Source organism: Bactrocera tryoni, unplaced genomic scaffold (genome assembly GCF_016617805.1).
Source record: "Bactrocera tryoni isolate S06 unplaced genomic scaffold, CSIRO_BtryS06_freeze2 scaffold_9, whole genome shotgun sequence".
In the NCBI taxonomy this organism is placed as follows: Eukaryota; Metazoa; Arthropoda; class Insecta; order Diptera; family Tephritidae; genus Bactrocera; species Bactrocera tryoni.
Window position 1 is genome coordinate 32,197 of NW_024396545.1, and position 11,257 is coordinate 43,453.

Consider the following 11,257-nt stretch of genomic DNA (forward strand, 5'->3'; position numbering starts at 1 on the left):
GTTGCTTTGGGTGGTCATATTGCTTAAATGATGCGTACATTTTCCCTGAAAGAATTCCCCAAAGGTCCTCGGTTGCATTTATATATGGACTTAAGGCAGGCCACCCCAACAATACAATTTTCCGAGAGTTAAATTACTAGAAAAATCAAGGACTTCGTTTTCCAAAAAATTGGTTTAGATTTAAGCATTCATTTTCCCTGGCACAGAGCATATTTTGGACTTCCCTTTTGATGACAATGCTGCCAATACTATGAGTGATCCACTACCATGAACGCGTTTATGACATGCCTCTAGTGAGCGTCTCAAATCCCTTCATTATTTATGAAGTCATTCTGGGCCGTCTAAATTATATTTCTTTTCATCACTGCAAATTCTTCGTCCCATAATTTATATCTTATGTATAACATGTAAGGAAGGGTTAAGTTCGGATGTAACCGAATATTTTATACTCTTGAAACTAGCAAGAATCAAAGCCTGGAAACACTAGAAGGTGTAAAACCAATCATATAGAGTAAAGTCAGCCGGATGTTCGAAAATCCTGATATTTGTTATGTAGGAGCTAGCTCACGTTTTCGCTGAAATTTATATATGTATTTTAGGCGCACCGATACACTGTAATGAATAAAACACGCTCTCATATTTTCATTGGGATAACTCACATATTGGCCGATATATAAAGTATTTCTCCAGTCCTACAGGCTGTTGTCCAGGAAATTAACTTTAAACTTTAACTTTCACAATTTAATAATTTTGATTAAGCAATTTGTTTCTCCAGTCCTACGGGCTGTTCTCCAGGAAGAAAACTTTAAATTTTAACTTTTACAATTTAATAATCTTTACTAAGCAGTATGTGCTCTTCTTAAAGTCTGGCTTAAGATTAAAACTTAAAAATATGAGCCCTGTCTGATTCCCAATGCTTGGCACGATTTCGGCAATTCTGCTGTTACTGCACCTGATACTGTTGTTGTTGTCTAGCTGCACCTGCTGTTGTGGTTGTTTCTGCTACCGCCCTGATATTGGAGTAGCGAAGAATTTGCCAGTTGATGAGGAAATGCTGACGCGGACTATTCCCACGCTTACTGGCTGGTGTGCAATAGCTCTAAGAACGCTACAGTGGGTAGACTAGCAGACTAATGTGTTTAGTGCCTCCCTTCTAAATCGAGGCCGTCCGCGGCCGCTTGCATGATCTTGGCTACCGCTTCCTTCTTGTCATTTGTGTCCTTTATTCGTTTACTCGTCCTGCGTATCCAAAATACTAATGCTGCACCTATAATGATAGCAACGCCAGTATCACTAACAAGCAGAGGGTAGTGCGGTTATGGACCATTTCATGTAACTTTTCAATGCGACCAAAGTTCCTCAAATTAATTTTGCGCAAATAAGGTAGGCTTAAAATTTCCAAATGGTCGGTCAAGTTAACAAACTGTGTTGAGGGAATCCCAGGTCGGAGCGTTGCCTTCACTTTTTCATTGAAAAAAGTTGTACCATTTATGCAAACTTCTCCCTTGAATGTCACTAAAGAAGTGCCGGATATCATAACCGATGATGTTTCTTCTTCCCGAACTTTGACTGTGTGGTCGTTTATGATGATTAAGCCACTGTCAACTTCGATGATCGGATCAAGGTTATTGTAGGTAGTTTTGCATGTCGCCTTATTATTGTGAAATAGTTGTCTCACACATGTAGAATCCGTTTTTATTTTACAGAAACTTGCAGATAGCGCTGTCGTGCAATTTTTAACTAGAACTGTTGAATTGCCGCAATCCGCCGGAAAACCCCTAACTAAGCTGCATACTTTTTGTATTCTAGGAAACTTAACAATGAAGTATATTACATCATCATTTTGAAAATTTTTTAAGTTAGAGTTACTTTCAATACCGCTTATGCTTGCATTTAAAGTGTACTCAGTGATTTCATCCGTATCCGAAATTATAGGATTTACAGCATTTAATTTACCTAAAACTATGGAATAAATTACATATATTGTCCAAATCTGTTATAACTGCCCTATTTCTGGCCATTAGTAATTCGAAAAGATGGCCAGTGTTAATGCCGGCTTTTTTTGTTTAGCAATAATTTTGTTAACAGTCTCAGTAAATTTTTCGATCTGCTGTTGTATCTGAGTGTTTATGAAAAATTTACGGTCATAGGATTCTATAAGTTCTTGTGTTTTAAATTTCAGTTCGTTAAAATCGTCGAAATCTGGGGGGTTACTCTGTAAGGCGTTACGAATAGCAATGCGTTGCGAAAGTGAATTGCGTTGCGAAGGGCAAACGGTACTCTGTAACACGTTTGCATTGTAAACAGTGTTGCACTGTTTTCTCGTTGACATATTTCCAGTATAGTTGACATTACTGACCGAAACGAAGGAGAATGAAAACAAAATCAATAACAGAAAAGTGAAAAAGTGTAGAAAATTGACATACAAACATAATTAAATTTGAAAAGTTTTATATAAAAGTAATTTTAAATCAATAAAAAAAGGTGTGGGCATGGATTCCGTTGTGTTATGGGAGGAAAACACAAAAGATGAACGAGTTGAGCGGAAAATTATAAGGGTCAAGTCTAATGTGAAGAGTCTTAGTGAAAAAAGGTAAGTTTGAATGATAATGTGATTTTTTAAATATGTTTGTGCTTCTACTTGTAAATAGTTTCGCGCAAAACTTTCGCTTAAGGAAATATGTGTATTTTCATTCAAATATGTGATGGATAGCATAAGTAGTGAGCTAAAAACTCCACGTAGGTCCACAGGAATACCCGAAATTGTGAAATTAGCAGCAACTCTAAAATTTTTGGCGCAGGGAGGGTATCAACAGCAAATTGGACAAGATCACCATAAAGCTCAACAAACAGTTTCGCGTTGTGTGTTTGAAGTTTGTAAAGCAACCGAGAAAGTGCTTTGTCCAAAACACATAAGTTTTGCAATGTTTTCAGAGGAGAAAAATGAAGCGAAACGAGCTTTCTACTCAATGTGTGGAATTCCAGGAGTAATTGGAGTGGTGGATGATACTCACATCCAAATGATACGACCGGCAGTAAATGAACATTTATATTTCAATAGGAAATTAAAACATAGTATAATTGCTATGGTGGTAAGGCAATTGTTTTTTAATTTGTCTTTGTTTTTTTTTTTTAATATTGTTTCCAAAACCTAGATATGTGATCATAAGATGATAATAAAAGCCGTTAACGGTCGGTTTGCTGGGGCGTGTCATGATGTTTGGAATTTGTCAAGCGAGCGCCAATATTTACAAACCAACTATGTGAATGGAGAAATAGGAATTCGCATTCCTGGTGAGCATATACACATTCGTTAATTTTACTCGTTGGCTATTATATGCATCAATTATTTTGCTAACTTAATTTTTTACTTACAGGCGACTCTGGGTATCCGTTTGAGCCATGACTTTTAACTCCATACAGAAATGCTATTGAAAACTCTGCTGAAAGTTACTACAACTTAAAGTTTTCAAAAGCCAGATTCCTTATCGAACGCATATTTGGAGTATTAAGAGCGCGGTTCCGATGGTGCAAATTTTGAACGTACTTATATTGTGCTCTTCATAATATTTGCACTCTTTTTTAATGTAGAATCACCTGCCAATATAGCAATAGAAGTGGAAGAAGTCGATGCTAGTTATACTGAAACCATAGGAAATGCGAATGAAACCAATATTGCTAAACGTTTAAGGGATCAAATAAAAAACAGCATGATTACTTTATAAACATATAACAATATTTAATAAAGTAAACTTTTTAATTTTTCACATTTTCACATTTATTTGATTAAAATTCACATTAATGATATAAAGCTTTAGTCTCTTGCACATGTGTATACATTAGGGTGGGTCCATTCCGGACTTTTTTCGATTCGGGATTTCTAATATCGATCGGATTACATCTTCAACCCCAACTCAGGCCTTGAAATTTCGGAAATTCGCCTAAAATCGTGAAATTGTCTACCTAGCGCCTGAAATACGCATCTCATGGCAAAATGACTAAAGCAAAAGTTATTTGTCACGTCATTTTCTACCGAAATGGTATAAGTGATCATGGCCGCAGGACGAACCGTTCCCGAGATACGAGCGAAAATGCGGCGCGCCACAGCGCAAGGTGAAAATTGTTGCAGCTCTCTGCTAACCTGTATTGGTCACCCAGAATCCACCGCGTGGAGGTGGCTGCTCTTCAGATTCCTCCCAAGCCCAACCCAACCAACCAACCATATGTCAAGCTTGTTTTAGTCTGAATCTGTGTCAAATTTATTGATAAAATCAGATTTTGTACTAAACTTTGGCACTTGTTGCCTAGATTTCAGTGTAGAACGTATAAAACGATCACGAGATTGGGGGCCAATAACTTTAGAAGATGCCTCTGTCACCAGTTTGACGGTTCTCTCGACTGCCACGGTGTGAGAGGGGAATTCACTAAATTTCCATACCTCTGCAGTGTCTCCCGACAGCCCTTTTATGAGTTCTTAGAAACTGAACAAAGAACTGGTGGAACAGTCAGGGTAATAGTCTTCCAGTTAATCATATCGTAATAATTATTAGCATTGAAATTCAGCTTTGGCACTTTAAGAATCAAATCGAAAAAAGTCCGGAATCGACCCAACCTAGTATACATATCTATATATGTAAGTATTATAATAGGTTGTCAAAAAAGTCTTGCGGTATTTTTATTGAATTTGTTTTTTTTGTTTATTGAAATTGAAATTAATTTTTGATGACTCATGCCCAGCTATTGACCGATGCTACGGCTGCTACTATGCCGGTCTCTTTCGACCAGTTCAGCGATTTTATCGCAATTTTCGACGACAGGCCTTCCGGAGCATGGCGCATCTTCGACCAGACTACACAAGAACGAAAACGTTGAAAACATCGTTGTGCGGTGGAAATGGAAACTGTATCTGGTCCATAAGCTGCACAAATTTTATTGGCGGCTTGAGATGCTTTTTTGCCTTTATCGTAGTAGTACTGTAAAATATGCCGTATTTTCTCTTTTTTTTTGCTCCATGTTTGCGACGCTATAACTCACGAACGACTTAAAAGAAACGACAATCAATAAAACACGTGTTAGCGCGTGAAATGAGCTTTCCAAAATGGTATAGCATGACCAGATGCGACAAATAAAACTAGAACTACGCGCTTTCAGCGCCAACTAGTAAAAATACCGCAAGACTTTTTTGACACCCTATTATCTATCTATATAAATAAAAATGAATCGCCAAAATGTATGTACGCTCATAACTCAATAACGCCTGGACCAATTTGGCCAATTCTTTTTCTTAAATGTTCGTTGAAGTTCAAAGATGGTTTTTACGGCGAGAAAAATTCGAATAATTTCCGAAAAACCCCTAAAAACAGCCTTTTTCTTTTCCCCATACAAACGTTTCATACATACATACATACATATGTACATACATTTGTACACATATAAACATGAATGTTTGTTTGTTAGTAACACTAAGAGAACGGTTCATGAATTTTTTAAAGGTTGTTTGTTGTAAATCGGGAAAGGTTTAGAAACAAATATACTTATACTTATACTTTTCATGAGGAGAAGTCGGAAAATTGGAAAATTCCAAAAAGTAACATTTTTCATACACATTTTTTTCAATTTTTGTTTGTTTTGTTTTTCAATATTTTGATTTGTAAATTATTTGAATCGTTCAATTGCGGTCGCTTGCTTTTTTATTCCGGCTATCCAAAGAAAAAATTATTGAAAATTATTCAGTGAAAACTTTATGTATGTTTCAGACGAAGTGATCAATTACTGATTGAAATTTGTTACGAAGCCACAAAGAAGTCGCGCTAATATTTGTCGGCGTTCTTTTTGCCATCGACGTATGGCAGCCCAAAGAAAGGCAAAAAGTACTCCCAAAATGCGATGACATACGTGCGGATTTATGGATCGCGGTCAATCAGCTAGCGATCGTAACGATATCACAGCACGACTTTTTAAACAATAGCTGCGATGTTTGACGGTTTTTATCTTGAAGCAACCTATGGTATATATGGTGCTGTTAGATGCTGAATGTATTCTGTTGTTAATCTGGTGATTACACCAGATCAAATTGATGAAATCATTTCAGCGGAAATTCCTGATTCAGAGATAGATCCAGAATTATACGAAGTGTTGAAAACCAATATGGTTCATGGACTTTGGGAACCTTACAATCCCACTTTGGTTTGTATGTCTGACAATAAATGCACGAAACACTACTCATGTGCTTTTCTTTCGGAAACGGAAATGGGAAATGATGGATATTCACTGTATCGGCGTCGCTCACCAGACGACAATGGCAGAACATTTAGCACTTAGAGGCGTGAATATCGACGTTAACAACACATCGAAGTTGAAAATATATGGATCGTACCATATTCGCCACTTTTGTCTAATTCACATTCAAAACTCATGTCAATGTTGAATATTGTAGATTGGTGAAATCGATCAAATACGTTTGCAAGTACGTCACCAAGAAAAGCAACATAGCGGTTATTGGCCTTGAACAATATGAGATCAGCAGTATCAAATGGGTCGATATGTGAACTGCAATAAAGCGCTTTGTAGGATGTTTACTTTTGCATTCATGGTACAGTGTGTGCAACTTTTTGAGAAGCATGCCAGCAGTTGCGTTTGCTGGAACATGCTAATCACTGGAAACAAACGAAGGACAATGCAATAGTTACTTCGCATGCCACTGAAGTTCGCATAGTTTTCGCGAAGATCATTTCGACATATCAGCCTTCAAATTCGCGTTAATTATGGGATACGAAAAAATGACATTGCCGATGACATTTTACATTGTATTCGCTAAGAATTGGAAATGGGCAAATTTCGGTTGATACTTCCAGTGGTTTGATATCAATTTCACATCCCTTTTGTCAATTCACTTCAACGGAAGATGAACTCATCACGAATGTTTATTCGCACATTTGCAAAATTATCGTAACTGCAATTGCTTGAGTGCACGCGCAATTTTAGTTGCCAAAAATACCGATGTTAATGACTTAAACTGGAAGATTCAAAGTCAAATTTCGGGAGGTTTGCGCTCATATAAATCGATCGATCGTCTTGACAATAAAGACGAAACCATAAACTATCCAGTGGAATTTCCAAATTCTTTGGAGAGCCTTGGTATGCCCCAGCATCATTTGCGTCTCAAAGTTGGATCTGTCATTATTATGTTTCTCAATCTTCAAGCGCCGAAACTGTGTAATGGAACCCGACTGATTATGAGGCAGTTATCGAATACAAGGGACAGCCAATTCATTTCAAACGTATTCAATTTCCAGGGAAAATTGGCCAGATATATGTGGCGTGTTGACGAGTTGGAAACCCATCTTCTCTGTATATTTATGCACCAGAACAGAAATCAAAAAAATTATGTTTATACAGCTGCGCTACATTAAAAAAATGTGGAAAAATCGAAAATAAATCATTTTCGATACAATATAATTTCAACCTTTTTTCATTTCAAAGCATATAATTTCACGCAGGACAACGGCTGCAGGGTCAGCTAGTATGTAATAAAAAGTAAAAACTATCACATCAACACAAAATACGTTTTTAAATCAAAACAATTCATTTAAACTATTAATATAATAAATAAATAATTATCAGCAAGTATTAAAAAATAAAGTAACAGACTTCAATGTCAATAACTAAAATACAACTTTTTTATTGGTCGGGTCGTTCAATTTCTAGCATTTGCTTTTTTAGTTCTAATGTTGCAAATTTTAGTTTCGTTTTGTCCAAATCAATCCTTTTTTTGTGTTCGAATTTTTCAACAGCCAATTTATATTTTCTTTTACCCATTTTAAGTTTTTTTCATATATTTTGAAATCACCTTTATGATTTCATTAATTTTAGACAACAATTTTAATGAACCTTTGTGATAAGCGATTTGGTTATCCACCTGCTTATTTAAAAGGCTCTCTTTCTTCTGCGGAGCGACTCTTTGACGTGAACAATGTGGCATTTCATCCACTGGCGTTGGTTCATTCTGTCGGAATTCGTCGGTTGTGATGTCTGACCCACTTGGTTGCATTAACTTTGCTGCACCAAATTCTAAGGTGCCGCTTATTCCACTGGCGGATATTTCCATTGCCAGAAGCTCACTAACTTGCTCCTCCAACGGTGTTAAGGAGCAATGAGTTGGGGGACCACCACCCCAGTTCCAGAGATACTTAGTTTGTTCCGCCGCATTTTTGCTTTCAAATGGGTTTTATAATCCGACCAAACCTTTAAATAATTAAGTAATATGTGCTTCAAAAATCATTTATAATTCATCTTTTTTACCTTTTTCCATTTTAAAACATCGCGCGATGGTGGCCCCGCAACATTAAGGTCACATACCAACTCTTTCCATAAATTATTTGCAGCATTTTTCACGTTCACAGTTTTCAGTTGTCCTTTGGAAAGTTCCGAATGTGTTTCCATATAATTAATTAAAATTTCGAATTGTGTTGGGTTTGTTTGTTTATTTTTAGAATGTTCCTTGGCAAATAAATTTTTTTTTTAATTAAAACTACAAATATGCCTTATAAACTTACATTTTTAGTCCGTTGCGCTTGCCAGTTTGATACCGAATATAAAAATTGTTAAACGCACAGATTTAACACTCGTTTACGCAATATAGAGTGCTGCCATTGCGAAGGGGAAAAAATAAAATCGCAAAACGCAATTCCCAATGCGCTTGTCGCCTTACAGAGTTGCTTTTTTTCATAAAGGAGCGTTTTCACTTGCACAACGCCTTACAGAGTAACCCCCCTGGAGTTCCGGCTATGTATTTTAGCGCAGTGCCAATCGTGTTTGTGCTTCGCGCTTGTCTATGGTGAATTTTCACTATGTCAATCAATCGATAAATTTGGTTAATGTCCTCCTGAAGAACTTTAGTCATATGTGATTGGGGAAAAACGTGAAATATATTTTCTGTTTCCCGCAAGACGATGAGGTAATTCGTCAAATTTTTTCGATGCGTTAAGTAGTCATATTTGTCCTTAACTGCTACGATTCCGTCAATAACTGGTATATAGTTGGATTTTGTAAAATTAATAATTTTGCTGTCGGATCCCTGACTACGCAAAAGTGGTAAAATAACTTTGATAATATTATAAATCATGCTGGAAATTTATCTTGGAGTAGTTTCGCTAATTCTCCAGTAGTCCTAATTATTCATTATTTCGGTCCTTTCCGTGTTGGGCGCCAATTATTTCTCCAGTCCTACTGGCTGTTGTCCAGGAAATAAATTTTAAACTTTAACTTTCACAATTTAATAATTTTTATTAAGCAATTTGTTTCTCCAGTCCTACGTGCTGTTGTCCACGAAATAAACATTAAATTTTAACTTTTACAATTTAATAATCTTTACTGAGCACTATGTGCTCTTCTTAAAGTCTCGCTTAAGACTAAAACAAAAAAATGTGAGCCCTGTCTGATTCCCTATGCTTGGCACAATTTCGGCAATTCTGCTGTTACTGCACCTGCTGTTGTTGTTGTCGTTTAGACAACAGGTGAATCGCTGCTACCGCGTTGATATTGGAGTAGCGAAGAATTTGCCAGTAGATGAGAAAATGCTGACGCGGACTATTCCCACGCTAACTGGCTGGTGTGGACTAGCTCTAAGAACGCTACAGTGGGCAGACTAGCAGACTAATGTGTTAACTTATATGTACATATGCGTTACAAAGTCATCCCGAAGTTCGAAAATTTTATATTAAGTAAATTGGTCCGATTCAACTTATTTTTGACATATAGACATACAATTATAAGAAAAGAATTATCCCTTTATTTTAGTTATATATATCACACATTGACCGAGATTTTCGATCAAAAGCCAAGTATACGGATCTAAATATTTAGTACCTAGGGGCTTGAACAGGTTTTGTTGGGTTTAAACAATTTTTGGTCACAAGGTGGCACATACTAAAGACATTATTCGTGCAAAGTTTTATCCATTTATAATAATTGCTTCTTGATTTGTGTACTGGAAACGGAACGAATCAAGTGGAATTTAGAATTGTATATATGGAAAGTAGGAGGGTTATCCCCCGATTTCATCCATTTGTATACTGTTGGTAGAAGTTCTTATCAGATTTATACTTGTTAGAGAGCGTGGCCACCCCCATTTTTCTTTTTAAATTTTTGTCCACAAGTGCCCGTTGCTACTGTGATCCTCTGTACCAAATTAAAGCTTTATAGTATCTTAATTTTGTGCTTAGTTATGACACTTTTTATGTTTTCGGTTAAGGGCGATTAGTGAACGTGTAAGTGGTCCGATTACACCCATCTACAAACTCGAATTTTCTTTGTATCCTAAGGAACCCACAAACCAAGTTTCATCGAGATGTCTCAATTTTTACTCAATTTACAGATTGCACGGACGGACGGACAGACAGACAGTCAATCGGATTTCAACTTTTCTCGTCGTCCTGATCATTATATATACATAACCCTATATCTATCTCGCTTAGTTTTAGGTGAGACGTACAACCGTTAGGAGAACAAAACTGTTATATTCTGCAGCAACTGGATGCAAGAGTATAAAAATTAAACTATATTTCGTTACATGCCGACATAACGTCCGAACCACAGTGCGGAATGACGTATTTGAACAGGTATTCCTCTAATCTTGCAGGCGGTGCTTTTGCAAAACCACCGTCGATTGTGTAATTTGGTTAGTATATTTATATATTTATGACTTAAAAACGGCTGAATCGATTTGGGTGACAATTGGTGAGGAGATTGCTTGGAACATCAGAATGCTACTTTTTATCATTTTGTGATAAAAGTCGCAACAATTATATTAATGTTATAAATGCGAATGTAAGTTTTTTTGTTACGCTTTCACGCAAAAACTACTTAACCGATCATCATGAAACTTTGTACATATACTCCTGAAGGTATTAGAAGTAAAATAGGGTACCTTATATTAAAAAAAAAAATAAGAAAGATAAAATTTTTTTTTAAAAAAATCGTCAAACTTAGCTACTTCAACGCCATCTAGCATTACAGTAATGAAGTTTCAACCATGAATACTGTAATACCGTCTAACTGTATTACCGGCGGTGACGACAATATCTAATTCAATTGAATATACATACATAGTTTCAAATGTTTCTAATTTTTCTATATTTATTGTTATTTTCTTCTGTCGTTACATGCAGTATAAAACTATTCAAATTTTTGAGGTAATCAGTAATATTTGTGGTTAGCAGTCACTTTATTATCATAGATCTTACTCGCTGATGTTAAT

The 11,257-nt window shown here is 36.2% G+C and overlaps 1 protein-coding gene and 1 long non-coding RNA gene across 4 annotated transcripts; one reads left to right on the forward strand and one right to left on the reverse strand.

Annotated features, from left to right (window-relative positions):
- Nucleotides 1-546: 546 nt before the first annotated feature.
- LOC120782017 (putative nuclease HARBI1) lies at nucleotides 547-3,701 on the forward strand. Of its 3 annotated transcripts, none has more exons than XM_040114176.1 (4): nucleotides 547-2,593; nucleotides 2,652-3,092; nucleotides 3,156-3,294; nucleotides 3,378-3,701. In XM_040114176.1, exons 2-4 carry the CDS (start codon nucleotides 2,706-2,708, stop codon nucleotides 3,404-3,406), a joined length of 555 nt encoding a protein of 184 aa, XP_039970110.1. In that variant the 5' UTR covers nucleotides 547-2,593; nucleotides 2,652-2,705; the 3' UTR covers nucleotides 3,407-3,701. The 3 variants fall into 3 exon arrangements, with proteins under 3 accessions (XP_039970110.1, XP_039970111.1, XP_039970109.1); XM_040114177.1 differs by having other exon boundaries at nucleotides 2,676-3,092; XM_040114175.1 differs by having other exon boundaries at nucleotides 2,744-3,092.
- Nucleotides 3,702-7,910: 4,209 nt separating this feature from the next.
- Nucleotides 7,911-8,491, reverse strand: LOC120782019. Its single transcript, XR_005706208.1, has 2 exons — nucleotides 8,302-8,491; nucleotides 7,911-8,244 (listed from the first exon to the last, which is right to left on the reverse strand). It is a non-coding gene; the product is annotated as an uncharacterized LOC120782019 (long non-coding RNA).
- Between the last annotated feature and the right edge of the window lie 2,766 nt (nucleotides 8,492-11,257).

Coding starts and splice junctions, on each gene's coding strand:
- LOC120782017 (XM_040114175.1), top strand. CDS start 2,493: ATGGATTCCGTTGTGTTATGGGAGGAAAACACAAAAGATGAACGAGTT. Junction 2,594..2,743: donor AAGAGTCTTAGTGAAAAAAG/GTAAGTTTGAAT, acceptor AACTCCACGTAG/GTCCACAGGAATACCCGAAA. Junction 3,295..3,377: donor AATAGGAATTCGCATTCCTG/GTGAGCATATAC, acceptor TTTTACTTACAG/GCGACTCTGGGTATCCGTTT.